Source organism: Hermetia illucens, chromosome 2 (genome assembly GCF_905115235.1).
Source record: "Hermetia illucens chromosome 2, iHerIll2.2.curated.20191125, whole genome shotgun sequence".
Classification (NCBI taxonomy): Eukaryota; Metazoa; Arthropoda; class Insecta; order Diptera; family Stratiomyidae; genus Hermetia; species Hermetia illucens.
This window is the reverse complement of record NC_051850.1, coordinates 119,212,961-119,240,703: the sequence shown is the minus strand read 5'-3', so window position 1 is coordinate 119,240,703 and position 27,743 is coordinate 119,212,961. Positions and strand designations below refer to the sequence as shown.

The following is a 27,743-nucleotide window of genomic DNA, read 5'->3' as shown; positions in this document are numbered from 1 at the left end:
TTAAGGCTTTGTTCGTAAAACAAAACCTAATTAAAATCGGTTCAACGTTTGTCTGTCATACCCAGACAACACTTCAAAAGGGGTTTTATTATAGATATGTATATTTCCTCAAGCCCTAGTATAATAGCCGAGACTTGAAATTATAGTAAATATGGATGTCATATATATGACTGCCATCTAAGGTAATTCTTTTAACGTTTTTCCTGAGACTAGCTCATGGCGTAAAGCTTTCTTTACATGCACTTGGTCCATCACCACTGTCACTTTTGGATAGAAATGAAAAGCTCCTCTTTGGATTTACCATAGATGCGTTTGGAAATCCCATTATCATCTACAGTGAGTGGAGAGGGAATCATTTTCCCGGTCTTTTACAAGCATCATCCCCTTTTTAACGTCGCTGACTGTCGAGTTGTCATCTTCTGATTTTAGGGGCGATTTGCAGTGAACAGTTCTCCTCGTCCTTTTATTGGTCAATCAGTAGATTCAGTAGTCGATAAAGTTCGTAGATAGCTCTGTAATTCCTGTTTCCGTTGATCTTTGAAGATTTCATGCATCCACCGGCTTCCCCTGGCAATTTCTCTTTAGGTGTCAAGGTCTGTACACTTGGTATTCCCTTCTCAGAATGGAATTCTTCGGGGGAACAGTTTCGCACTTTTGAGTCTTTATTGTTGGGCTTTTATGGTTTGAGCAGTAGGGGGAAGGAGTCGTCGAGGACTTAGCTAAAAGAGAGAGAGAAATCAGACTAGTTGTGTTAACTGTTTAAAAATATTGATCCGACAAGCTACTTGATTCCATATCATACATTTTTAGGAAGGCTAGCTACAGCATTTTTGCAGTTGTCTAGATATAAGGATACCATGAGCAAACAATCTCAGTATTCTATCCATATATTAGACTACTTTGAAATTAGATAAAGATTGCGTGGTGGTGGTAGCTGAGGGAGGAGTGGGGCTGTTACCTTTTGAATGCATCTGTCACACTTCGCGTATTACATTTAAACTTTTGCGAGAGGAACTCTCACAATTATCCTTGAAAACCTAAAATAACTTGAATCCCATAAAATTTGTACTCTTACTAATAACATTTTCTCTAATTGACTTACAGATGAAGGTGACGACGACGATGACGATGACAGCGAAGAGGATTATTCGTTCGTTAGAATTTTAGATGAAATTATTGATGGTAAGGAGTAACTTTGTTCACTTGCCTCCTTAGAGTTTTACTTTTATGAAAATTTTATTTCTACTCCCGAAAAGATGATGATGACGACGACGACGATGATGATGAAGCCAGCCCGGCTGCAGCTTCACCTGCCACCCCAGTTCAAGCGGCCGCATCTGAAGTTGTGGCCCAACCTGCACCTGTTGAAGTTTCAGCGGTTGCTGCTGAAGCAGGGGAAGCTGCTGCAGCACAGAACGTTGACTACATCAATGAAGGTGAGCAAACGGTATTCTATGATGAAGAGAATGGTGCAATCGATACCAAAGTCGACAATCTCAACAAACCGCAAGAAGGGGTGACTGTCCAAAAAGTACCGCTTCCGGTGCAACCAAGCCCAGCACCGGCAGCAAACTCGTCGGATGATGATGACGACGATGATGACGATGATGATGATGGAATCGAGAGTGCATTAGGAGTCGACGATGATGATGATGACGACGATGACGACGATGATGATGATGACGATGATGAAGAAGAACTGATTGGTGATGATGTCATTGAAGCAAAGCGTGCACGTGAGTCCAAATCAAGCAAAAAATTCAAAAAGCATCCGGGAAAGAAAACGCATTAGAAAGTCTTTGGGAAAATTCATCTTAAGCGCCAACAAGAGGAATGATGAATGAATTGGGTGTTGGGAGCCATATAGAAAAACAAAACAAAACGCTTGAAAAATGGCCGACGATTTGGATTTCGATTTAGTGAATGTATGCTTTGCCTGAGAGAAAGACTTGTCACAAATATCTTTGATATAGTTTCATGGGAATCCACCGAAATTGTCAGTCATTTTTGAATGCATAGCCGAATCTTCTCTCTCTCGCTTTTAAAATTTAGTTCATATGAAACACAAACGACAAAAGCAAATTGCATCTTAACTTTTGAATGACTTCATTTTTCTGTTTAACTTATTTATTTATTTTATTTATTTATGACTTATTTAAAATAATTATAAATTAATTTAAAAACTGAAATATTCTGGTGTTTCTTTTACTCGACTTTCCCTATCACTATCCTCTTCCGTCCTATTTTTCAAGCGTTTAGTGCTTTTCAGTAGATTAAGTAGAAGCGTAGATAGCGTGCTTTGCTCTAGTGAAGGTAGTAAAAGATGCCTTGGACAGAGGATATTTGTAGCTAACAAGTAGAACGTACATATATATATTGCAAGAGTGTCATGTCGGATGGAAATTGTATACTAATCAGTACCAGCTTTTCTCAGATGAAAATTTCAAGGAATGGGTCCTTGGTAAGTACCGTCACCTCGTTTCAGCAAAGTTACTACAGTAGAGGAGTGGCGTAATCCATGCTATTGGCAAGCGTCTGCAGCCATATTCATTTAGCCCCGCATCCGCAATCAGCGTCGAACCGAATTCAACCCTGCATACGAAAACAAAGCTTCCCTCAGATAAAAAGCCTCTGACTTTCGCTATTGAGTTCCTTGTTCGCTGCCTAGGTTTGAAATATGATAAGAAATTTGCCGGCAGCAAACTTACATGATAATTGAGAATAGCAAACGGGTTGTCTGCTGCCACTGTAAATGATAGCAACATGGACGAGAAATTAAAAGCAAACATGCACATTGGCTGCATCCCAAGCAGAAAGGATCTCGAGTGAAAGCTCACAGCAAGTGTGGGAAAACATTGTTCTATGCTGTCCTGATAAGATAATAAAAGCCTTCGCATCCTTGTCGCAAGTCATGAGAAAATTTTCTCGTTTGCCTGTATCCTTTGGCCTGGAACAGAATGTTACCTTATTGCAAGGGCGTATTTCAATGAAACATATGATTGTGTCATGTTCAATACGTTGAAAGGAAATGTACTCGTGCGGGCCGTGGGAGAAAACAAGGTGAGGGAACTTTGTGCAGTGTGAGTACGGTAACATATGGACCTGAAAAGGATTTGTAAGATTTAAACGAGTGCTAAATTGAACGTAATGTAACTCTTCCTGTTCAAGATATTGAGCACGAAACCCAACTTTCGCGCGCTTTCACCGTGTTTGCTCAGCGTGTTCATGTGAACACTTTAGAAGAATTGGCATAGAAGTTCCTGGAAATGAAAGAGAAATCATGCCGAATTGAACTGGGAAAGTTTATTTAGTAGCGTGATCCACTTATAGTTTTTAAAAATACGGATATAAAGACCCTCCAATGGGCAAAAAGCAAAAAAGTGTTGCCTCTTCACCATCCGCAGGAGGAATACCTAATTTTAATTGGATATTTTTGAAATGGTATGACAAACCTCAGTTAGTACAAAATTTGCACATGCTATATAGACATCATCGCTTTCAATACCTACGGAAGTACGTATTCCCAGCCACGTCTATACGCCATTGTTATAGGTTCCTCCCGCTTGTTTATGGGAAGCCTGCACGTTTACTCTGCTGTTTTATTCTATATTGCTCTAGAGTAACTCATATGTCTGCTATCAGGAAATAATGTTGCATGATGCATGCATGTACATGCTGTAACCCGCAATGGAACTGTCGCGCTTCGCTAAGGGGGCCTATCCACCGATACTTCTGCCTTCTGATCATCACATTCATGTCGACGTGGTTCTCCAGCTGAAATAACCCTTACATTACGCAAACATTAATTAATGAAAGCTTGGAGCCTTAGAGTGGTGGATATTTTTCAGCCGTACAGAGGAAACATTGGGGCCGAACAGCTTGAACTTGATGTGAGTGGCAGCTAGACCGGATAGACGGAGTGCGATGATAGTCAGTTTGACTTTTATTTGCTTCTTCTTTAAATCAACAGGTGACGTCGTGGGTAAGGTATTTGAAGAATGATGGCCTAATCGCTTGCAAGCATTTTCATCCTTCGACAAAAGGATTATCGGTGATGTCAAGCGGCATTTTTCTTGGTTACACGTCATTTTTATTTCGTTCAACCTTCTTTTCTAATTCACTAATTCGGGCTACATTGTACATTAGATTCTACAGTAGGGAAATTCATTCTGAGGATTATAATACCTCTAGGCTTCTTGTCTTTTTCGTACTACAGAGTCCGCTCCGAAAAGTAATTGGCCACGGTTAATTAACTATACCTGTTATTGGTACTAGGTTCACAACCATACTTATCACATGTACCGAATAGTGAAACCCATAATGACGCTCGAAGAGGCCGTTTGTAATTTTAACCGTGCGTATGCGACCTATTATAGAACTTCCTTTCCAATATTGAATGTTCAACAGGCAAGCAGGACGAATGATGAAGGGTTTCCTAGTGATTATTTGATTTTGGGAACAATATCAATTTGCCCGTTTACCTTGGGAGGGGAGTATACTTCCTTTCACGCATATCCCAAAATTATTTATGAATACGTTGGCCAACAGCGCATCACAGCGCTAATTGGGCTCATCGGAGCGGCCACTGATACCTGCCTACCCTACGTTGGTCAAATTTAATAACGAGAAAGATGGTAAGCCATTTAAAACATGAAACCCGTGACTATATGAATAATTTCAGTATTGCTAAAATGGTGCAGAGCGCGTAGACCACGCATACAGGCCATCGTTCAGGGTTCGCTGAAATGCGCTTTAACTCGCTGCATAACTTCCCGAGAGCCCTACTCTCCTGCTCTATTGTTCTCCGCTTAGTACTCCTGAGGCACCATACTCATTGGCCACCTCGCTAATGCGAGATCCACTGCATGTCGCAGCCAACAATGGAATCGTCACTCGTGTCGTCCTAATGTGTGACTTATCCAATGCTACTTCCGCTTGGTTAATTCGCGCACGGAAAGCTGGCCTGTTTACCGATGAGACTCGTTATTGGAAATGGTATTATTTAAACTTCTCCACACCATTCAGACGAAATAGCACGAAGAACGTCACGGGTAACTGGAAAAAATAATATTGATGACTCGATACGACCTTAGCGGACTGCTTTGGACTTCAAGTTTCGATGCAAGAGATGTCGCCATTAAATGTCGCTCTGATAATAGCTATTACTTTCAAGTTTCTCCGGAATACCCCTCCTGCGTGAAGTATTTAAGAAAAACCTCCTGTTCTCGATGCTAAAAGCTTTCTCAAAATCGGTGAATAGTAGATGAAGTGGAAATCTAAACTTCACACAATAATCCGCAGGGTATTGATGTGATCAATGCAGGAGAACCCGGAATGGGAACGAGCCTGCTCTCTGTCGATTAACTTTTCGAGATGCTCCTTCATGCATTCCAGAATTATGTTATATATTATTCTTGCAATAGCAGTTTGCTCGTAGAATAGATACCTCTCCAATTGTCACATTTAAAACGGATGCTTTTCTTTGCAATCTTCACGATCATCCTCTTCTTTTTCTCTCTGGAAAACGCCTAAGTCCACCAATTCAATATCTCTAAAAGAGGCAAGTTCTGTCATGTCTTTTTATTCTACCATAGATATTGCCCTTACAAACTTTCCGGGCTGGATCACCCTCATCCTTGCGGATTAAGTGACCCGCCCACCACAACCTATTCAGCTGGATTTTATCCATAACCAGGTCGTGATATCGCTAATAAATTTAATCGTTATACAGGGTAAGGAATTTCTTATAGGGGGTTAAAATTTCTTTGGTGGATTCTTTTCTCGAACGCGGCAACTGTTCGCAATTTTCCTTGCCCCGAGGAATACATGAGGATTGGTATATCATTGTTTTCTGTAGCAAAACCTTTGACTCTATGGTGAGTGTTTCAAGCGGAACATTTTTTGCAAGCTGAAATAAGCCGTGTGCGGATTTCATCGTTTAGCTGTCATCGGTTGAGATTTTCGACTCTAGATAGGAGAAAATATCAACGGTCTTAAAGTAGCCTCCTGTCTTAATTCTTGCAATTTGACCAGTGCTATTTGAGGCTCATGCTTTAGTTTAGTGGTTAGTGTGGTGACGTTGCTAGCATGTACTTTGTCTTGCCTTCTTTAATTTAATATTTTAATATAAGCATTACAGGTCACCTTTTTCAAGGCTAGATTAAAAAAGATGCAATCATAGGACGTCCCCCTTTTTTAGATCGTTGTTGATGGTGCTGCTTTTATTTCGCCTCGCACGTTAGTCAGGGCCAGCCTAGTGAGCCTTATCCACTGCGGCGGGATACCTACCGCATAGACTTGTATAATTTTATCCTGTGATCTTGAAGTTGATGAAAACATGGTGCAAGTGATGGTCATATTCCAACAGTTTTTCCATCACTTGCCGCACAGACAAAATCTGGTCTGTGGCTATTTGCCTGGAGTGAAGCTATCTTTAGTATAGGCGGGTGACTTTCTGGGCTTGGACCATAACAAAGAATATTTTACAGATGGTACTCATCAATGTGATACCTCTATAATTGCTGCACCGACGATATCCTCGTTTTATATATTGGGCAGATAATGCCTCGTTGTCAATTGTCAGGCATTAATTCGCTATCCCACACTTTAAGCAGCAGTTGGTAAACTGCTTGATGTATTTGGCCGCCTTTATATTTAATCAGTTCGGCTGTAGTTGGATGCATGGACTGCTTCTTCCATGGTTGGTGGTGGTAGCATTTGCCCATCGTTTCCGGTTACAAGCTCCAACTCGCCACTATTTTGGTTGTTGAGTAGTTTATCACAATACTCAACCCATCATTTCAATTTGCCGGTACGGTCGGAAATCAAATTTCCCTTTTTATCTCAATAGGATGAACTTCGAAATGTATAAGGCTTCGCCCTGCTGACTTGATGGTAAAATATCTCCGCCTGGTTGCTCCCTGTATTTCCGGAGTTCACAAAATTTTTGGTTCTCCCAGTCTTCTTTATTCAGTCTGTGAAATCGGTTTTTCACTCGGCGAAATTCGTGATAGGTCTATGTTCGTGCTCGCGTTCTTTTAGAGTATGCAGTATTCTTCCGTTCTGTTGCTAGCTTAATATACATTGATCGATGAACCCGCCTTTTGCGACTGGGGCCAAGCATATTTGTCGCCACAACAATGATAACCTTCTCCGAGTGATTGTGAATGATGCTTCGTCTGGATGACCTCAGTTATCCGCATTTATTACGCATCTATTTCCCCCCTATATGCGTTACGGAGGACTTACTTATGGATTGCTTTAGTATTCGCTATCACCTGATTGTCAGAAGGAATTCTAAGTGGTATTGTTATTTAAGCACGGAGCACAATGCCAATGGGCTGCCCCCAATATTTTTAAGCATTCATCAAGCCTGTGGACCACTACCAGTTGGATAATCCGCAATCCGTTATCATTGGTAGTTTTGTGTAAGTTGTGGGAACCTATATCCCACTTCGCTGTTAAAATCTTGGTATCATACCGGTTTCGAGGGTTCCCTCTACTGGCTCGTAGGAGATATATTTCTCCGACCTTCTAGTTTCCTTTATAGGGCGTGAACATTAATGAGGGTTATATTTCGAAATTTAATTCAGATTTCATTTTATGGCTGATTAGGAAACCTTCTCCGAACACATGATTTACTGGATATTATATGGTGTAGTGACTCTCTCTCTCTCCAGGAAACCCATACTTGCCCAGTGTATGTCTTGTAACTCAGAGGGTCAGCTAGCTACTGGGGAGTATTCGATCTGTACAGAGAGCATACGCTCCTTGAGAAAATGCGCGAATGTCGTTGTAGAGATCGTCCAGTCCGAGGCCTTCGGTGTGTTGTGGGTTTTCAGTCCTGCCCGCCCCCCAACCTGTAAAACCAGTTTGTTCAATTTATCCCATTTTTATGCGCGAGAGACTCACCTTCATCCTTCTCCATCTGCAGGTTTTCAATAAGAAAGAACTCCCAGCCCATGCTCCATTGTGTTTTCCAATCCAGGTTTCGCACTGGCACGTATACAGTCTTTGTCTCCTTTGATTCGTCATTGTGAGGGTGTGAATTGCGTCGCCGAACGTATTGTTCCACTCAGCGCTTTTAGACTCCCAAGGTTCTTGTCATGATTTGTATCCTCTAGTAGATGTTCCCCTGTTGATTACCGTGCCTGCCGTTTCACAGTTCTCTACTAATTTGTCTAACTGAACTAAAATCTAAAAGAAGTCCCTTCGCAATTCTAACCCATCGCTTCCACACCCACATGCAGCGATAGGCAAGATACTCACCATACATTCTAATATTATTAAGGCAATTGATCAATCATAAAGTTCCCCAGGTTTTCATAGATGGTGAACAAAATCTTTGGTGAATAAACAACTATCCACTATCCAATTCCTTTATTATAAATTGACACACTACGGTTGAACGAATTTGTCAATATTTTTGTAGTAAGGAGATGCTACTCCAGAATTACACATATGTGGTCCTATACCGGGTCAGAGAATTCGTCGATAATTTCAAACGCCAGATCGTCCATAAGTGCTTTTGCAAAGACTGAGAATAAATCCATCGGAAAGTATCCATATTAGAAGCCGTAAAAAGGAACAAATATTCTGCGCTCCGCTTTAACATTTCAGAATCTTATCTTATCAATAGAGGGTCGATTCGAGTGAAAAATGTATATTTAGATCTGTTTTCGAATATCCGTTCTGAGTTACGGTTTGCCTTTCTATATAGTAAAAACCCTCCTTCGCATCACTTTCATTGTATCTTTCAATGTGTCCGCATCTGTTCCAATTCTTTCACAAATCTCTTTCAAGGATGATTGTTTTGACTTACGCTGTCCATCAAAGGTTTCTGACACTATTTAATCCGATTACAATTACATTGCTTTCAGAATTTCGTTCTGGGCTACCCTAACGGTTTTCATCTGTTTTCCCAATTCAGGGTTCTACTGGGATGTTTTTTCCTTTTTTGGAGTATTTCTTAAAACGTCTCTCAAGCTGCTGCTGATCACTCCTCGATTTGGATACAACAGGCCAGCGGAGATTTCAATCGAGTGTCCCAAGTTCGAATCCCTCTCCTCTTTGATGTTTATAACTGTTTAAAAAGGATAGCGAAAAAACAAACAAAGTACGAACTAACATTGTTGCTTGCTATTAATTCCAGCCCTTTGGCTCTGACATATTGGATAGTTATAATGAGTAATCCATCCATGATCCCTATCAAAAATTTGAAGAGTGATGGTGGGTGATTACCTACGCCTACGCTTCCTCTGTAGATACTGTTTGACGGACAGTTTTACTATATACATTCCTATCTGAGTTGATTTCGTGGTAGCTACATGTCGTGTTTTCCCCCTTTTTCGGTTTTTGAACACATTGTGTGGAAGGTCAAGTTTTTATGGTCCCTGTAATGATGAAGCCAATAAATTTTTGCACAAGGGGTTAGTCCTCTGTAGGTCCAAGTTGGGTTGTTGCGCATACTGTTATTATTATCAGGAATATTAAGGAATCGTTGACTATTGGACCTTAAAAAAATAACTGACTTAAAGAATTCAAAATATTTTACTAGCAATTTGTTAAAAGGTTTTTTTTTTAAACTTTTGGAACCCATCACTCTTTGCTAAAATTACTTGCTAAAATGTTTTACCGGTTAACCATCATCACCTCCAATACTTGCTCTTCCTGATGACCTCTTAAACTGGCACCAGCATTTCAATTCATTCATTATCCTTTAGTCATAATAACATTGGATTTAAAACTAATTTTGCTACTAAATCTGTCCAGTAGTTCGTAGTTTAACATTGTAGTGATGCATGTGTGTAACAATATTGGATTCAACCGACGTATGATTTTGCTTCACTCGTGGCACTTCAAATCAGAGTGTAGACTTGAAATTGAAGTTTGGTATCTGGTGTATTTAGCAAGAAACCTAACAACGCTGGAATATGCTGTCGACAGTAGATATTACTAAAACTTGGTTAACAATCGCTTGTTGCAGCTTTTATATGTAATAATATTCAGGGATATGATAATAATCTATTCCAACTATTCAGGATCCCTGGAGAAAGACGCTCCAATGCCGCAGATGTTGACTGACAGGTACAACATGTTTATTGATGGAATCTTTGCAAGGATTAACAGAATTTTAAAGACATCATACGATCCTGTCCATGTTGAATTGACGCCACAAGGAAAGCGCATTAAGGGAAAGAATAATCCTAAGAAAACTAAGTAAGTAGCAATATTCAATTGCATATTATTTCTAGATCTGTAATTTTTGTATATTTCACTTGCTAATATGTAACACACCAAACTTCAAATTAATGGAGGAAAAAACCCTAGGTCTTATCATCGTTAACTAAACCATTTCACCATGCCAAGATGACAGAATCCAACCCTGGTAGGCTCTGCTTTGCAGCACAATTTCTTTACATATCTCTATGCAACGCATAACATTTTGAGTTGTCGTATGTTACTATGAATGAAGCTATTAGCTTCTCCGGAAGGCCCCTTGCGCACAAGAAGATATAGAACGGAAACAAGCCCGGTTTCTGTCAACCAAGCTTGCGATGTGTTATTCGAAATATTCATACATACATCTTCGCGTTCAAGAAAGTTGCCCTTTTTCGGAATTTTATCGATCATTTCTTTCCTCCTTTCATTCTGGAAGATGTTAGATTTCCATTTACGAATTAGTAGAAGTACAAATCTGGAAAGACTGCATGGAATGTAAAAAAATCTAGGAAGGCTGCCAAGGCCGGCGACTTTACACCTTTTCAAAGTGTCGATGACAAAGATAATTTCGTCTCCATTCGAAGGAGTAAGTTAAGGCGGCTTGTCAAATCATTTAAAAAAAGTCGAACCTCATCTTATGTTACGACCAAGATTCGTGCAGAAGTACTCCCAGCAACTTTTTAGCAGCTCATCATTGTAGATGTGTCATTACTGCTTCTGAACGACGCACGGTTAAAGGAAATAATCCGTGTTGAATTTGGAGGGCCAAAGCTCAGTTCCCTTGTAGGCAGTCGCAACTGCTATACGGAAACTAAGGAAAATCACTATCACAGAAGACAATTTTCACCTCTCTCGTGCGCAGTTTCCAGTCGTTCCGCAGCTCAATCGTGAACCGTTTTTGGCCAAAGACAGCCATGAGATCCGGGGTTGCAACTCAAGGCGCTGTTCATATTATATTTTGATAATAAGAAAATGCCGAAATTTACAGGTTTCTAGTCCTCGTCCCCCCCAGAACCACCCCAAAGTGTTCCATCGTGGGGTAGACTTGACTATTGGCTCTCCCTTGGCACATCAATTGAATTCGCAACCGCTCTTTTCTCGCCTCCTCTGCCTCTCTCAACCAGTACTGAATCCGACCTACCATGCGGTTAACTGCATTCTAGTCCTCCAGGCACCCAAACATTTCCGCAATTAGACTTTCCGTAGCTGCTGTCATTTTCAATATTTCCAATCGACTTTTCTTTTTCCTTGGGAAATCCTAGGTAATTGAATACCCTTAAAACTGGGGCAGCTGAGTGAGCTGCCCAGTGTAAATTTATACATGCATTTACGGTAGCCACTATATCCGGTGAGAAACTGCGTGGGATCGTACTCTAACTCGCTATGCCCTCTCTGCGTTTACACCTTAATGGTAATAACCAACTTCCGGGTCGGTTGACCCTTTTTCCAATCATTTTAGCTTAACGATTCTTCCCTTTCGGCATTTTTCACGTGCCGATCATAATAAGAATCCGCCCCATCATAAGTTCGCGTCATTTCATCATAAATGCTGCTCGTTATTAGAAGTGGTTTGGAATCGCTTGGCTTGTTCTTCAGAGGGAAGACGATTACCTGGTGATTACTGTGGACGCAATGTTCAGTGACGTTGCAAGACATATGACGTGGTAGTACTTTCGAAGTTCCGAATTCCTTAGTCATGGTTTGAAGTCACTGATGATTTTTGGTCTACGTTTGACCGCGTTGAAAATCAATCTGTCTGAATCTGAATCTGTCAAACATATCCTCTAACTCGCCCAACGTCAGACTTGAAGCAGCAGAGCAACTATAGATGCGTATATCGATTTTCTGCATGAGTTGGTCATTGCGCAGCAAAGTAGTAATAAGATCGGCTACCCATACATTATAGACAAGGTTTCGGTCTATTAACCACTCGCACCTCCGATTAGTAATGTGCGAGAGCAGGCTTTGAGCTACCCCACAGTGATTAAGGTTGATTTGAATTAACCCCATTTTCTCATCGGAATTAACGCCTTTTAATACTCGAGACATTTACGGTGACACAGAATGAAATTAGGATCACTGTGACATTCTGGGCAATATGAGCCTTCTCTCGATGCCGTCTGAATTGATCAAATCAGCCAACCGTACTTGTCCATGTTCTCGTCAGATTTTTTGTTTTTTTTCTTCAGCCTTTGTCCCGTTCACAAGCGGGGTCGGCTCGGCGTGATCGGCTTCGCCATTTGGCTCTATCGAATGCCTGATCTGGGTGCAATCTCGAGGCTTTCAAATCCCCATCCAGCGTATCAAGCCACCGTTGCGTAGGTCTGCCTTTTGCACGTTTACCATCGACTTCGATGTTCAGACCAATCTTTGCAAGTGAATTCTCGTTTGGACGAATTGCGTGACCATACCATCGAAGACGCCTCTCTCGCAACTTTTCCACGATCGGTGCAACCCCATAACGATCGCGGATATCCTCATTTCGGATGTGATCCAAACGTGTGACGCCACGAGTCCAACGTAGCATCTTCGTCTCCATTACCGCGAGACGCCGTTCATTGTCTTTTATGGTCGGCCAACACTCGGAACCATAGAGAGCGACTGGACGGACAACATTGCGGTAAATTTTAGATTTGAGACGTTCGTTGATACGTCGATCACAAAGGACACCAGTTGTGGAACGCCACTTCATCCAGGTTGCGTTAATGCGTGAAGCAATTTCATAACGCAGCTCTCCATTGGCTGATAGCGTTGACCCGAGGTATTTAAATCGCTCAGTTCTGGGCAGATCACTGCCGCTGGCAGTGATTGTGCCTGTTTCATGGGGATCGGTCGTCAAAAATTCAGTTTTGTTTAAATTCAATCTGAGACCGTGTTGCATGAGGCGATCATTCCATTTTTGAACAAGTTGCTCGAGATCATTTTTGCTATCAGATGCTAGGAAAACATCATCTGCATAAAGCAGTGTGTTGGGCGCTGGACGTTGGATATCCCGTGTGACGGTGTCCATAACAAGGACAAAGAGGAGTGGTGAGAGGGCACTTCCTTGATGAACTCCAACAGAGACACGAAGTGGTTTTGATACACCCGCCATACTTCGAACTTTACTTTTCGGATCGTGGTAGAGCAATTGAACCCAGCGCACGAGTTCTTCTGGCACGTGTGTTGTGTGTTGTCGTAAAGCATACCAGATGAGTTCATGTGGTACACGGTCAAACGCTTTCTCTAGATCCAGAAAGGCAATGTAAAGAGGGCGATGCTTCTCACGGTGTTTCTCCATGAGGAACCGCGCAGCGTGTATTGCGTCAGTAGTTCCGCAGTTCTTGACAAATCCGGCTTGATTCACGGTTATTTCAACGATTTCGCGAATACGGTTGTCAGATGCCTGTACAAAAGACACTTCCAGCACCTTCAAAAGAGCTTTCCAACCTCTAACAACTTCTGCGCCATCTATGTGTCTATAGTAAATGTCTCCGGTAAATTCTGCATCTCAACCTGCTCTGCTACGGCAGTGCCTTCGAAATGCTCCGTTTAAATTCTTGAACTAGATTTTTTTGTCTTGCCTCAACTTTGTTGTCGTTGGACCTTTTTAGCTCTAGCACGAGATCCCCTTTTAAGATCGAAGTCGGCTTTTTCCTCTCCTAGTATGTCTGCCTGGGACATATTACCAGAATGATGATCACTTCGAGGCGAATTCTCATTTTCGCCTTCTCCTTCTCAGATCTTGGCTCAACGTTAGTCTAACCATTACATATCCTTTGATTGAAAGTCGATCCACTTGCTAGCGCTAGCATACTGGGACTTGTTTAGCCCATCCCTCCACGTAGGTCACACGCCTGTATCCAGAACATTGTATTGTTGATCTTGGGCACCTTTCTAGTCTCGGCAATACACAGTATGGCAATATCCACCAATATGACAAGCGATATAATGAATCGTCATGTCTTCATTCAGTTAGCTGCCAGAGATCAGAAGTCCAGTGGAGGATATCCAAAACTCGGACAAAGTAGTTCGGGGGGGGGGGGGGGGGGGGGTACTTGTTAAACATGACTGTGATTTTCAGGGGATGAGCACTTCCTTAGAAGTTTCGCTGATCGATTTGCCAGATTTGCACTTGAGGGCAACCTCATCCTTGGTGTCCTAGAAGGAGTTTACGCGATGTGCTTTACTACCGGAGTTTTTCTCGTCTCTTTTCTTGTCTTGGAGTTTCATTACCTCCTGTCGTAGACTCATTAGATAACTTCCCCTTATTTTCGCTCCTTTCCCATAGGTTCCCTATTTCCTGTGTAGTAAATTCCAAAAAGCTTCCCCGTTAGGGTTAAATTACTTATTTCGGGTCTAATATCATCATCAAGCTGGAGGAAGGACTTGGTGTTTCACGTTAGCATGGTGGTGTCATTTGCCCATCAGCATATTTCTCACTTTAAAAGGGATTTGATTCCAGCTTAGCTTCAACCTGAAAGGGTTCCCTCCTAACTGAAATTCTGCGCTTAGTCGCCTTTCCCATCCATGCGGCAAGGTAAGGTAATCACAGAGAGGTCACCATCAATGTGTACTATATAAGACAATATGTTAAACATTTTTAAGTTCAAGAAGTTTAAAAAATTGGTTGCGGTCTTGTGTAAGACATAGCCGGATAACCCTACTTAGAATAAGAGGTTTGAACATGTGAGCTCAAAATTAGCGCTATCACTAGAGAGAAATAATTCTGCTTTAGCCAGCTTTAGTCTAAACAAACATTTATTATAAACTATTTTTATGGTACATTTCTGAATTGCTAAAAAGAAACAACTAGCCCATAATGCAAATCACTGAATGATTTTTCCCTCTTCCGGAACACGTCTATTTAGCAATTGCTGTTCACAGGGCCGAAGAAAAGAAATGTGGGCCCGTCAGCTACTCCATTTGTGTCTCTATTCTAAGTCGCGAGAAAATCATCCCATTTCTTTCCTCGTCTTCTTAGACCTGACCTCGTCTCCTGAATCTAAAAGTATGTAACTTGCGTTTTGCATTACCTTCGCCTGCGCCACACTATCGCTGAATGTTTTGCAATGAAAATTCTGCAGAAGCTGCTAAAATTAAGGGTAAGGAATCAGCACTCCCATACTTGTATATTAGAAGCTATGAAACTCTCAATGGTAAAAGAAGGGGAGAGTCTAAGTGACAGGCTAGCACGCTGGCGTCTGAGAGAGCAGGTGGAGCCAACTCCAACTGGACAAATTGTATTTATTTGTCGTCGTTGCCCCAGAAAGCTAGCGGCCAATTTACGAACTGGGGGGTTTAGAATTCACTGAAAGTACTTCCTGTTTATCGAGGGGACTGATTGGAATAGACAGTCAAGGGTAAGCAAGCTGGAACTTTCGCAATTGATTGCACTTCCGAAGCGACTATGATCTTTTACTTTGGTCAACCCTTTGTCATTGGATGTGCGAACGCTTATCCCAGAACGCTCGCTTGAGAGGAATATTCCTCTCGTCCTTGCGGTATTGTACTCTTTTTTGCTCACAAGCCTACCTCAAGTAAGTGTAAACTCAATGTCGGAATAATGCCTACTGCACCCACTAAGTGCTCCCTCACGTCATGCGTACCAGTATCAGACAGAATACTAACTGCTGGATTTCGGTCTAGAATGAGGAATATCTCAATACTGCAGCGTCATGCTACAATAAACACTTGCAATGTGAATAGATAGGAGAATTTCTATGAACAGGAGAAGCTGGGTATGAAGGTATGAAGGTGATGACAATCCGGGTCTGACAACATTTTGCATTAGGAGCGGCAACGCCAACGGTAAGAGGTTTGTGAGTTTCAGTAGTTTCACCGCTTGGTTATTGCCGATACATTGTTTCAGTACAGAGTCTGTCATAAGATCAGTTGGGTTTCAACGTAAATAACTGAAGGTTCTTATTATTGCTGCGAGTGTGTGTTTGAACTCCGGTATCGCTGCAAATTTCGCGAAGTTCAGCATAGTGTGCGCCGTAAGAAAAGAGAAAAAAAATTACAATTTTGTTACCGTATACAATATCATGAAGGTGGCTGGACGTCTTCCGATTGACCTATGAGGGCCGTTATTGGTTGGTTGGTTCTCAACCACGACAACGAGCAGCTTAAGAGATAAAGGGAATATTTCAATACTTCTCAATAGTATAACATCTGGTGAAGTTTCACCGCTTAGGATGAAATGGCAAGCCAGCACAAGATACGGGTACGGTCTATTCCTTCAAACAAAAGCGAAATTATCTTTATTACCAATGCGCTTAAGGCGGATAAGGTCACTATACTTAACTATGTCAGCCTGCGCAACTGTTCATTGCCGCTTCTATAAGTATTGTAAAACTGAGATGTTTCCCAATGAGTGGAAGAATGGGATGATTGTCTTGATTCTCAAGAAGTGCACCCGCTTTGAGTGCGATAATTGAGGGGGTATTTCTGTTCTTTCTGTCGATTTCTAGAAAATGTTCGATAGCGTCAATAGGGAGTGTATCTAGGATACTCATTGCATGGGAGACATTGCCGGAGAAACCAATAGTTACTATTAGAGTGAAATATGATTTCTCGTGCTGTGTGTATAAGGTGGAGACAGTCAAAGCCTCTGAGCACTCAGACCCTAGTGGTCCATTGTACTCGATTCCCCGTCTAAAAGAATATCCCGCATTCGTTAATGTATCGAAGGATTTCCAATAGTGAATCCGATACTACTCGCTGCAGTTATTGCACGTCATCACCACAAATCTGATCTCTGGTGGGTCCAAAGGTGGGGCACTCACATAAAAAATGTTCTGTGGATTCCGCTTCATCTTGGAAAATTCCTATTTTGAACATATGTTAAGCTACTGAATTATGGACGACCAGAATTCCAACTGTTGCTGCTTGCTTTTTGACAGGATAAACTTTGCGTATTTTTGTTTAGTTCTGACAGCTCAGCCAGCTATCATTATGGGAAGCTTATTCCCAGGATAGCAGCATTAGCCAACACTACTGATACTCCAATAGCTGGTTCCAGGTATGGGGGAAATCGAACCTTCTTTTGCTGAAGCATTCGAGATTCCAGTTCCCTCTACACAAGAGCAGTTCCACCGCATTGAAGCTACAAACAGAGTTCAATCGATCTCTACATTCCTGAACAATTTTCGAAGCGATCAATACTTTCAATGCAGCTTGAATATCGCTACAGATTGCGATGCGCCTGCTTTTCAACTGCTCGTCAATCATCCAGGTTGCCGCCCTTAGAACCGTATACACTTCAGCTTGAAAGACTGTTGTATATTATCCCAAAGGAAATGTCCATTTCTCTCTCTTTCTCTGGTTCCAGAACCCTATTCTGTTTGTGAGCCATCGGTGTTGAACACGACAGTATATCCTGACACACATTTTTCTGGTTCGTCCTAGTTTTCTTTTGGTTTCAAGATAACATCATGTCTTCAACCAAACAGATGTATGCGGATCAGAGCCTTGGAAGACATTGCGAAAACTCGATTCAGTTCTCCCATTAACATTTCCAATGCTTTGTGCCCCCGACGTCCATTGTTTCAGTCGAATTAGTCTGTGAGTTGCTCTCATTGCAGTGTTTTAAATAAACAAATCCAAGGGCTACAAATTGTGTAATCCATTCAGAGCCGCGCCGGATGTCATGCTCATGGCACCGGTGATACCCAGACACACATTTCTTTGCAGTGTGCAGTAGTTTACGTCGAAAACTAATTTGTTTCACTTTAACCCACCATACTACGGATGCAAGAGCGAACATCGGCCTAGTGATAGCTACATGTGTCCACATTACTACTTGAGGTCTAAGTCTCCATGTGGAGGCAAGGGTACGCCTCTCGTTTCACTTTATCTCTACATGTTTGTTCAAAGAAGCTTCTTGTCTAGAATAAATCCCATATATTTCACTTTTTCGGAGAGTTGAAGAGATGTACCCCTCATCTCCGGAAGGCAAAGACCATTTAATTTCCTTCTTTTTGTAAATAGTGCCACTTTAGGTTTATTTGGAGTTAAGTCCATGCCTGAGGCACCAACTATTAATTAAATTATTCGCGCGTTTTGTATTTTTACACATCGTTCCTGGATTTTGACCTACAACTAGCACAGCCATGTCATCCGCATAAGCTTCACCAGTATACTTGTGCCGCATAATTTCATAGAAATATGAATTCCTAATCGGATGCCGACAAGGTTACATTCTGTCCACAATGCTAGCTCACCTTGTTGTCGGTGTAGTTTTCCACGGTCTCTTATCCAGAGGAGGTGGATGGGTATATTGAACCCTGACATCTTTGTTAAAACACCTCGACTCCCCTCATGACAGCTGCTCCTTTACTGAGTCAGAAACAGAAAGGGAGGCAAACACAGTCAGACTGATAATAAACATCAACCATGCTAATCGCAGTTTTAATGATAACCAAACCTTTCCTATTTGCATTAGTGAGCGGAACAATAGGGTATTGACACAATTTTTTTATTTTGATAGAGTTATTTCTGCGGCAGTGGCACCGAACTCAATGTCAACCGAAACAGCTAGAGTAGAACTTAACACCAACATCAATTTGAGGTGCTGCTTGCCAATGTTCTCTCTGTGTAATCATATGGAAGCAGCATTTAATTACTTCTCTTATTGAAAGGCTTCATTAGCAACCGTCTCGGTTTTCATTATCTGTGTAAATCTTGAACGAAGAGCTGAGTCAGCCAGGTACTAGGAGGTGGCAGTGGATAGGTCACACTCTAAGAAAGGGCAACAACTCCACTGCTGACTATGCCATGCAATTGAATCCACTATTATAAGATAGTCGACGAGTGCATTACCTTAGCAATACGTGGTATAAATCTAAAGAGAGCTGGAGCGCATTTCACCAAACCAACAACGATGACTCGTGGGCATGGTGGATGCGCTATGTTCCATTTAGAGGATTTTGGTCACCATATATTTATCCCAAGATTAAATGCCTTATTGGGGTTTCTCTGCGGGGCTCTATTTCCCCATATAGTACCCTACAGGAACTACTAGTACCCCCCCCCCCCCCTTTCTTTGCTACGGCGACAATCATTTAAATGAGCAATCACAGGCGTAGAAAATGCTGCCCAAGTATGTCTTCGAACTCTGACGATATAAAACTTGCAAGAACGGAGCTGCTATGCATATATATGCAATATATACAATAGCCATCAGAAATGAGCCTCTTGCATTCCTCCATATTGCGGCTCCACTACTCTATTCAATGTATCCTTGCAAAAATTCCTACATGATTTACTTCGGAAGCGGTCTGAGAATAGAAATTCTAAGCGACTCTTCAGAAACTGAAATTAAATTAGCTTTATTTATCCGTTCCTTGGCTGTGAGGTAGTGCCCATAGTTCTCACAATTTTTGCATCAAAGTGTCTGATTAATATTGCTTTGAATACTTTCGTGTAATATTTATTGATAAACAGGATGATCCATAGAAAATATGAGTCCAAGGTGAATAGTGCCCTTTTATATTACCAAAATATCTACATCTTACTCTGTATTCCAGGCCCATGGGAATCACTTCCTTTCCTCTCGTCTCTCGTCAGGCCTGCTAGCCATCAAGATTTGATTCAAATTAAGTTATTTTTTTTACAAAAAAAATATATCCCATGCAGCTGTTGACATTGATATTAATTATTGATCGGATAGAAATATTTACTGACTCTCACCCCCTAAATTTCAGGAAACCAGCGAAAAAATCACCCACAAAGGCAGCTCGAGAAGAACCCCTCACACCAGATAGCGGCAACGCTACTGCAGCTGATGAGCACAAAGTCGTCAAGCGACATAACCCTGAAGCTATTGGTGTTCCATCGGTAGGCATCCCAGAGAAATTCATTACGTCAACGGCCACCCAAAAGCCTGAAAACAGAGCAAAGCCCGCAAAGGTGTCATCTGCTACCAAGAAGACAACAACAAAACGTGTGTCGAAACCACAAAATTCGTCCACAAAACAAGGAAGTACACCTTCACCGCAGGCTACTGAAAAACCCAAAGCACAGGGAATCCTATACGGGATGGCATCATTGAAGCGAATCGGAAACGTTAAAGTGATTCCAGAAGGTGTCAACTCTACAATAAAAAGTCGCTTCAGCCTCGGCCCATTAACACTTCGCGTGGAAAAATCAATTAAGCGTGGAACTGTTCGAAGCGTGAAAAGCGCCACGGCAAGGACAAACGAAATGATTGGCAGGATTACATTGCGAGTGGTAAATGGCGAGGCGAGCGTTGTATCGATAAAAGTTCAACAGCCCAAGCAGGTGAGCAAAATTTGTACTGCCCAATTAGGATGCCGGAGACTAAACATCCGAGCGAGTCCTGCTACCGAACCGGAAAGCCATGTGAGGACTGTAAGGTGCTAATGATATCATCGCAAGTCCGGTGATGTTTCCAGCTCACTTTAGGCGAGTTGGGATGGACACATTTTTTGTAACTTTGAAACTCTCCGGTGAATTTCCATTTTTACAAGTTGCGTAACTATAGGCAATTTTCATACCTCTTGACGCGGCCTTAAAGAAATCCAAAATAGCACGGAAGATCTTGTAAATTAGAGTTTCAAACTTGATGCTAGTTTCAGCACTCCCTCAATACATGAATGCTCTCTACCTCATTACATGTTCGAAACTACCTCTTAATAATTATTTCCTTTTATTTATTCCATGCCCGATAACAGGTTCAGGTCGAAAGCGAGAATAATCACGACAGGACACGAGAGTTTGTTTGGAAAAATACTCCACATATCGCCCACTTGGTGTCACAAAAATTACAGGCTGCAGTGAATTCGATGTTGCTGCCAAGTGGCTCGGAAGTGGTGCGACAGTGAAAAAGGGGGACGTCAAGAGCAAAATAAATTGCCCAGCTCGGCTAAATTTCGTCGGGGGTGACTTGGCAACAGGCCAGATTTTTCGGGAATGGTTTTTGGTCTCCTTCTATCCTCTGTCATGAAATTCTTCGACTATTTATTTAAATCTATTTTAACTTATTTAGCGTAATATTTAATAATTTATTATATTTTCTGTATTTATTCAGAGAAACTGTACCCTCTATCACAATAAAAACGTATACTCGTGCTACATATCTTGATATTCACTTGATTACCAGAAAGCCTCACCCTTCAGATATCCGGCGCTATTCGAACGGAAATTCCAAGCATTCACCATTGGAAAACAAATATGAGTTGCGAAAGTTCTCGGAACCTCGATACATATAAAAGCAACTAAAATTGATTTGGAAGGACGCCATGCAAACGAACAATTACTCTTTCGGGGAATTTCGTCCTTGGAGTTCAGTATGTCGACGTTGCTATTGTTTTCTTTTCCACCCGAGCTCAATAAAGTTAAATTTCATCCATTCAGTACGTCGTTAATTTTATGGTGGAATTAGGAGCACGTGCTCAGCAAATTAGACTGTTCAAATATCCTGGGCTGCGGAAATCGAGTCGCGATGGAGCGGTTTTTCGTGGTATTGAATTATAGGCTCAATTTCACATGCATCCTTACATACTCGGCATAGCATTTGTTTAACTACCAAGCAGGAAACTTCCCAGATGTATTGCGTATATTTCCTAGTAGATTCTGAAAAATGCATGAGGAAGGATATTCATAAGAGCTGAACCTCAACTTCCTCCTGTGAGCTACCCGTATTGATATTAGAAGTCAAATTCAATTCTAAATTTATAGCGACATGTGTTCATCCATAATACATGAAATCGTAAGCTCGATGACTCTATGGCAGCTCATTACGAAATTTCTGAAGGACTTCCGAAAAATTAAACAAAAGCATTTTACTCGAGTTATTGCCTACTCACCGCCAGCTCGAAGCACCCGAATTGGCAAGGCTTCTATTCAATCCGCCTACATTCCCACTATCCTTGCGAAGCTATGAGCATAAAGCTGCGTTATGCGAATTTAATTCACGTACATATTCGGTAATTGTTGCGTTTTGGGAGCTCCACAAGTATATTATTGGCTGACAGGATTAAAAAGACGTAATTTATAGTGCCGTCTCGAGTTTACTACCGGGCCAATTGCAGCCTAAGTAAGAATCCAACAATACGAGGCCATAAAGTACTAAATCTTAATATGTTTCTCAATTGGAATTCTTTGAAGCTCATAAGAGCACCGTCGAACAGCTTAACACAGAATTTGTATAGTTGAAAGGTTCTTTATGGCCTCATAACGTAAGGGATGAAAGCCATAAAAGATGAGTTTCGCTTATGTTTGGAACTATTAGAGTCAGCTTTTTGTAGCTATAAAAAAAGTTGAATTGTAAGTCCACCGGGCTTATTATCGTATATTACTCGGGAAGGAAGTAGGCTCTGCTGGGTTATAATGGCGAGAAATTGAATTTATCTGTCTTAAGATATTTATATTTTATATTAATGCGTTTGCGTAATCGAGAAGTTGAATGCTGCAAGGGGATTTGTTTCGAAAGGAAAATACAAGTCGGGAAACCGGAAGCTGGGCGTTTCAGGTATGAAAGGTTTTGTTTGCTTCTTGTATGAGTATATTTGAGTGTAGAGCTGTCGCATTTGTACGTAGCCCGTTAAGAAATTATCATTTAGCATGTCAGACTTAGTACTTCGGATTGTAAATTTACACAGTGAAGTCAAATTTGAGCGACTGTAACTTTGTTACTAATAGTATGATTTTAATCAAACTTGGAGATAACATGCTTCATACTATATTTTATACTACTACCGACTTTTATAAGTCTGGGATAAACCTAAAGAGGGTTTTACTCAATTTTCCCAAAAATGTGTTAATATACTATTATTAACTTAATTTGTATAGATATCGATATGGAGAGTATTTTGAGGCCTGGGAACCATATAGAGGCAGCTTCATGATTTTTTTCAGATTTTTCGGTTGGGTAGTTTCTGAGAATGGGTCCGTTAAAGAAATCATCACTTTCCACCCCTCCCACTCCCCGACTTTCTAACAAATCCCAAAACTAAGATGAGCTTCGAAGAGTTCTAATCGAGACCTTTCATTTGATACCCTACATGACTATATTCTGTGAAAAAAAATTTTACACCCCCGTTTTACACGTACGGGGACCTCCCCTAAATCTCAACGTAGAATGATATCACTTACTGCGTGTCTGGGGATCCACAGGTCCCACTTCCACACCAAATTTCGTGCCAATCGGTATAGCCGTTTCTGAGAAAAGTTCCTGTGACAGACAGACGGACAGACAGACAGAGATTGAACCGATTTTAATAAGGTTTTGTTTTGCAAACATTTTTAGAAAGCGCATACGCTCCCCGACAACGGTATCAAGGCCCTCAGAACGCTCGCCTTGAGAAAAAGTTCCAGTCCAGAGCATTTTTGAAAGATGAAGTGAGATGAGACTCTGGAGTGCGATATTTTCTCTCTGGCGAACTCCGAAAAGCTTCCAGAAAAATTACTTTTGAACTTAGGGTGACCAAAAACGCACCCTAGTTATTATAAAGCTGATTTCGGGTAAGATGTTTACTGTCGGTTACCGGAATTCTGCTCCATTAGCTCTTAATAGGTAACACATAGCCTGGCATAAAGTCAGCTGGCCAGAAACCTGCGAGCAATAACATTGACCACTTTGCGAACACCGATAGATTTAGGAGTTGTTTTTCGAATTTATGTTACGAGGGAGGTGCTATCATGGGCCGTGAACAGCATCATCACCACCATCACCACCATCACCACATCATGCTCGCTTTCCTCCTGTCTGCATAGCTGGAGAGTTTCAATCATTCGGGATGGACTGTTTATATAATCCAGGTGTCGTTCAACGGTGAGATAACTATGTTGTTGATCGGGCAGCAGTTGCTAATCTCCCTGAGAATATTGTCAGTGAGCTTTGGTCGAGTGCTATTCGGACCCCTGGGTACAACCTGAATGAGTGTAATAACACTGATTTATTTAGTTAATGATAATACACAGAAAGTAAATTCCTAGTATCTCTCCTCAGAGGAAGGGGCAACTAAATTGCTTCATTTATGCTTAAAACTAAGGAAAGAAACCAACCAAAACAAAGGACCTAATCTGCATGGCAGCATAAGGGGGTTCAGTGAGCTCCGCGAAAGATTGGGAGAGGTTGCGGAAATAGCGAGTGATGGACTGGAACGGTTCCAAGTTACCGTGAGGAAGGGGGGGTGGTCAAACGGTAGTATAGGTCCCAGGGCGAAACGTGGATTGGTACCCACGATGGAGCATAAAACCTGGGAAATGCCTGCTGAACCAACACCAACAGCTCTACTACCAAACCCTATCTCCACCTCCACCTGGTGACCGCTGGGAGCTCTTTCTTAACGAAAAGCTGCAGACGGAGAAGGACGAAGGCGAATCTCCCGCGCCTAAGAACGGGACAAATTATACCAACTGCTCCTCCAGGTTGGAGGTTGGGTAGAGCTGACAACCCTACACGGAAAACAACTTGTTACGAAGCCACAACAGGAGCCTCGGACAGGACGGACTTTAAAACGACGGACCCGGCAACGACAACGGATCAACGATTTGCGCATTTTCTCATGGAACGTGCGCTCCTTGTACAGAGATGAAGCTGATAAACAGCTAGCCGATACCCTGTCCCAATATAGAGCTGATGTAACAGCGTTACAGGAGATGCGTTGGACAGGGAGCGGTTTCCTGGAGAAGAGTCACTACACCATATATTATATGGCCATCCAGTAAACCATGTGCTCGGAGTAGGTTTCTTAGTCTGCCAAAAAATGAAACCTACCGTTATCGGCTTTGAAAACTTAAGCGAACGGCAATGCACTCTGCGCTTGCGAGGCAAGTTTGGAAATATAAGCCTCATTAACGTTCACGCCCTACAGAGGAGACTGCAAAATCGGAGAAGGATACCTTCTACGAGGCAGTAGAACGAACCCTCGAAGCCCGTCCCAGATATGACATCAAAATTATACTTGGGGATTTTAACAGCCAATGCCTATGGCTCCCATAGCTTACACGAAAATACAAATGGTAACGGACTGCGGATTATTCAATTAGCAGGGTCACACGAAATAATTGTTGGAAGTACCTGATTTGCGCGGAAAGTGGTCCACAAACATACGTGGGCCTCTCCAGACGGGATCACTTTCAACCAAATTGACCACGTGTTGATCGAATGCCACCACCTCTCAGCCTTGATGAATGTCAGAACATACAGGGGGCCAATATAGACTCGGATCACAATCTCGTTAGCATGGTGCTCCGAGCTCGAATAACAATACCACCTAGAATCCCCTCTGACAATCAGGTGAGAGTTAACACTGAAGCCATCCACAACACAACCCCCCGCGACACCTATTAGAGGGAAATGGATGCCACAATAACCGCAGTCAACAGAGGACCTGGAGATGAGGCATGAACAAATGCTCTTCACAACCACCTGAAGAATGTTATTATGTAAACGGCCACAAACATACTTGGCCCCAGCCGCAAGAGGAGTCGGAACGGCTGGTTTGATGATGAATGTAAGGTCGCAACGGAACGGAAGAATGCCGCATACCGAGTAATGTTGCATTCTCGGCTAAAAAATCATAAGTCGGCAGGAGCCGATGGAATTACAGCCGAATTGGTTAAATATGGAGGCGACCAGTTACACCAAGTGATTCATCAACTTGTGCTCAAGGTATGGGACAGCGAATCAATAGCTGACGATTGGCAACAAGGCATTATCTGTCTCATACATAAAAAGGGAGATATCTCACACTTCAGCAATTATAGAGGTATCACGTTGCTGAATACCATCTATAAGATATTCTCCTCTATCTTGCTAAGCCGGATAGCCCCATACGCCTAGAACATCATTGGCCCATACCAAAGAGGCTTCACTCCAGGCAAATCAGCAACAGATCAGACATTCCCTCTGCGGCAAGTGATGGAAAAACTGTTGGAATATGGACAACCGTTTCACCATCTATTCATCGACTTTAAAGCCGCCTATGATAGCATAGCCAAGGTAAAAGTGTAGGCGGCCATGAGAGAGTTCGCTGTTCCGACGAAATTAATAAAACTGACTAGGCTGACCCTGACCAATGTGACAGGCCAGATAAAAGCAGCAGGATCACTCTCAAGAACATTCGACATCAACGCCGGTCTACGACAAGGAGATGCCCTATCATGCGTCGTCTTCAACCTGGCCCTCGAGAAAGTGATCCGTGATGCTGAGGTAAACGCAAGAGGTACGATCCTCTTTAAGTCCATCCAACTACTAGCCTGTGCTGACGATATCGACATCATGGGAAGAACCACCCGAGACGTACAAACTGCCTTCATCCAGATCGAGCAGGCGGCGAATGGCACGAGATCTTGGGCTGCACATCAATGAAGGCAAGATAAAATATGTGGTGGCAACGTCAGCACCGAAAACCAACCAACAACATCAAACCGCACTGGTCAAACGGGAAGAATAAAGATAGGAGAATACAACTTTGATACCGTTGACAATTTCTCCTATCTAGGGTCGAAAATCACAACCGATAACAGCTACGATGATGAAATCCGTGCACGGTTGTTATCAGCCAACCGAGCCTATTTCAGCTTACAAAAACTGTTCCGCTCGAAACGTCTCACCATACCACCATAAGCTCTTACTGTACAAGACAATGATCTTGCCAGTCCTCATGTATTCCTCGGAAACTTGGGCTCTTAGGAAGAAAAATTGCGAAGTCTTGGCCGCGTTCGAGAGAAGAATCCTCCGAAGAATTTTTGGCTCCATACATGAGGATGGACCACTCCGTAGCCTACACAATGACGAAATCTATATGCGATACCATGACCGTCCGGTTGTAGATAAAATCCGGCTCAACAGGTTACGGTGGGCGAGTCACTTAATCGGTATGGATGAGGATGATCCCACCCGGACAGTCTATAAGGGCAATATCTATGTTAGAAAAAGAAAACGAGGCAGACCCTGCCTAAGATGGAGCGATGGCGTAGGCCAGGACGCCAGACAGCTTTTAGGGATATCGAATTGGTGGACCTCGGCGCAAAACCCGTATGTCTGGAATTCCTTATTAAGGCAGGCCTAGACCGGATACTGGTTGTTGCGCCGTTGATGATGGTGATGAAGGGGGGTTTTGACGCTTAGCGATTATGTTTTATGCTCTTTTTTAATCATCGAATTTATAGTCGAGTACATGGCCTTAAAGTGAGCAAGGTTGGTGTCTTTCTTTCTAGCCGAAAACATCCTCGGCTGTATATTTAAAGCGGATGTTATGAAGGATCCCCATTGTGAACTAGGTTGCTTAAAAACAAAGACAAGTTGGAGAAGAAGAGACATAATAGGAGAGTAAATCGGATAGGATATTATAAAAGGTGACAAGACTTGATTACACGTTGAATTAGATAATTATATATCTCAGTTGATTACACTGAGGCTGAGTTGAGACCATTAAAGCTAGCTTTGTGGAAGTTGAACTTAACTGAATTCCACGCAATTTTTGGGTTTGAACGGGAGACCTTCGCTTCAAATTCAAGTAATGAAGGTGAAAAATCAATTTAAGGCCCCCAGCTTGGTTTTTAAACCC

General features: G+C 42.1%; 1 protein-coding gene across 1 annotated transcript in view; it reads left to right on the top strand.

Annotated features, from left to right (window-relative positions):
- LOC119649724 (FK506-binding protein 4) overlaps window positions 1-21,299 on the top strand; it is a 62,877-nt gene extending 41,578 nt beyond the window's left edge. Inside the window, exons 3-7 of the mRNA XM_038052004.1 lie at window positions 1,105-1,182; window positions 1,257-1,736; window positions 10,041-10,218; window positions 19,908-20,484; window positions 20,898-21,299. Coding sequence (XP_037907932.1) covers window positions 1,105-1,182; window positions 1,257-1,736; window positions 10,041-10,218; window positions 19,908-20,484; window positions 20,898-21,047 — 1,463 coding nt within the window. The 3' untranslated portion in view covers window positions 21,048-21,299. The remainder of the gene's footprint in view (window positions 1-1,104; window positions 1,183-1,256; window positions 1,737-10,040; window positions 10,219-19,907; window positions 20,485-20,897) is intronic.
- The last annotated feature ends 6,444 nt before the right edge of the window (window positions 21,300-27,743 follow it).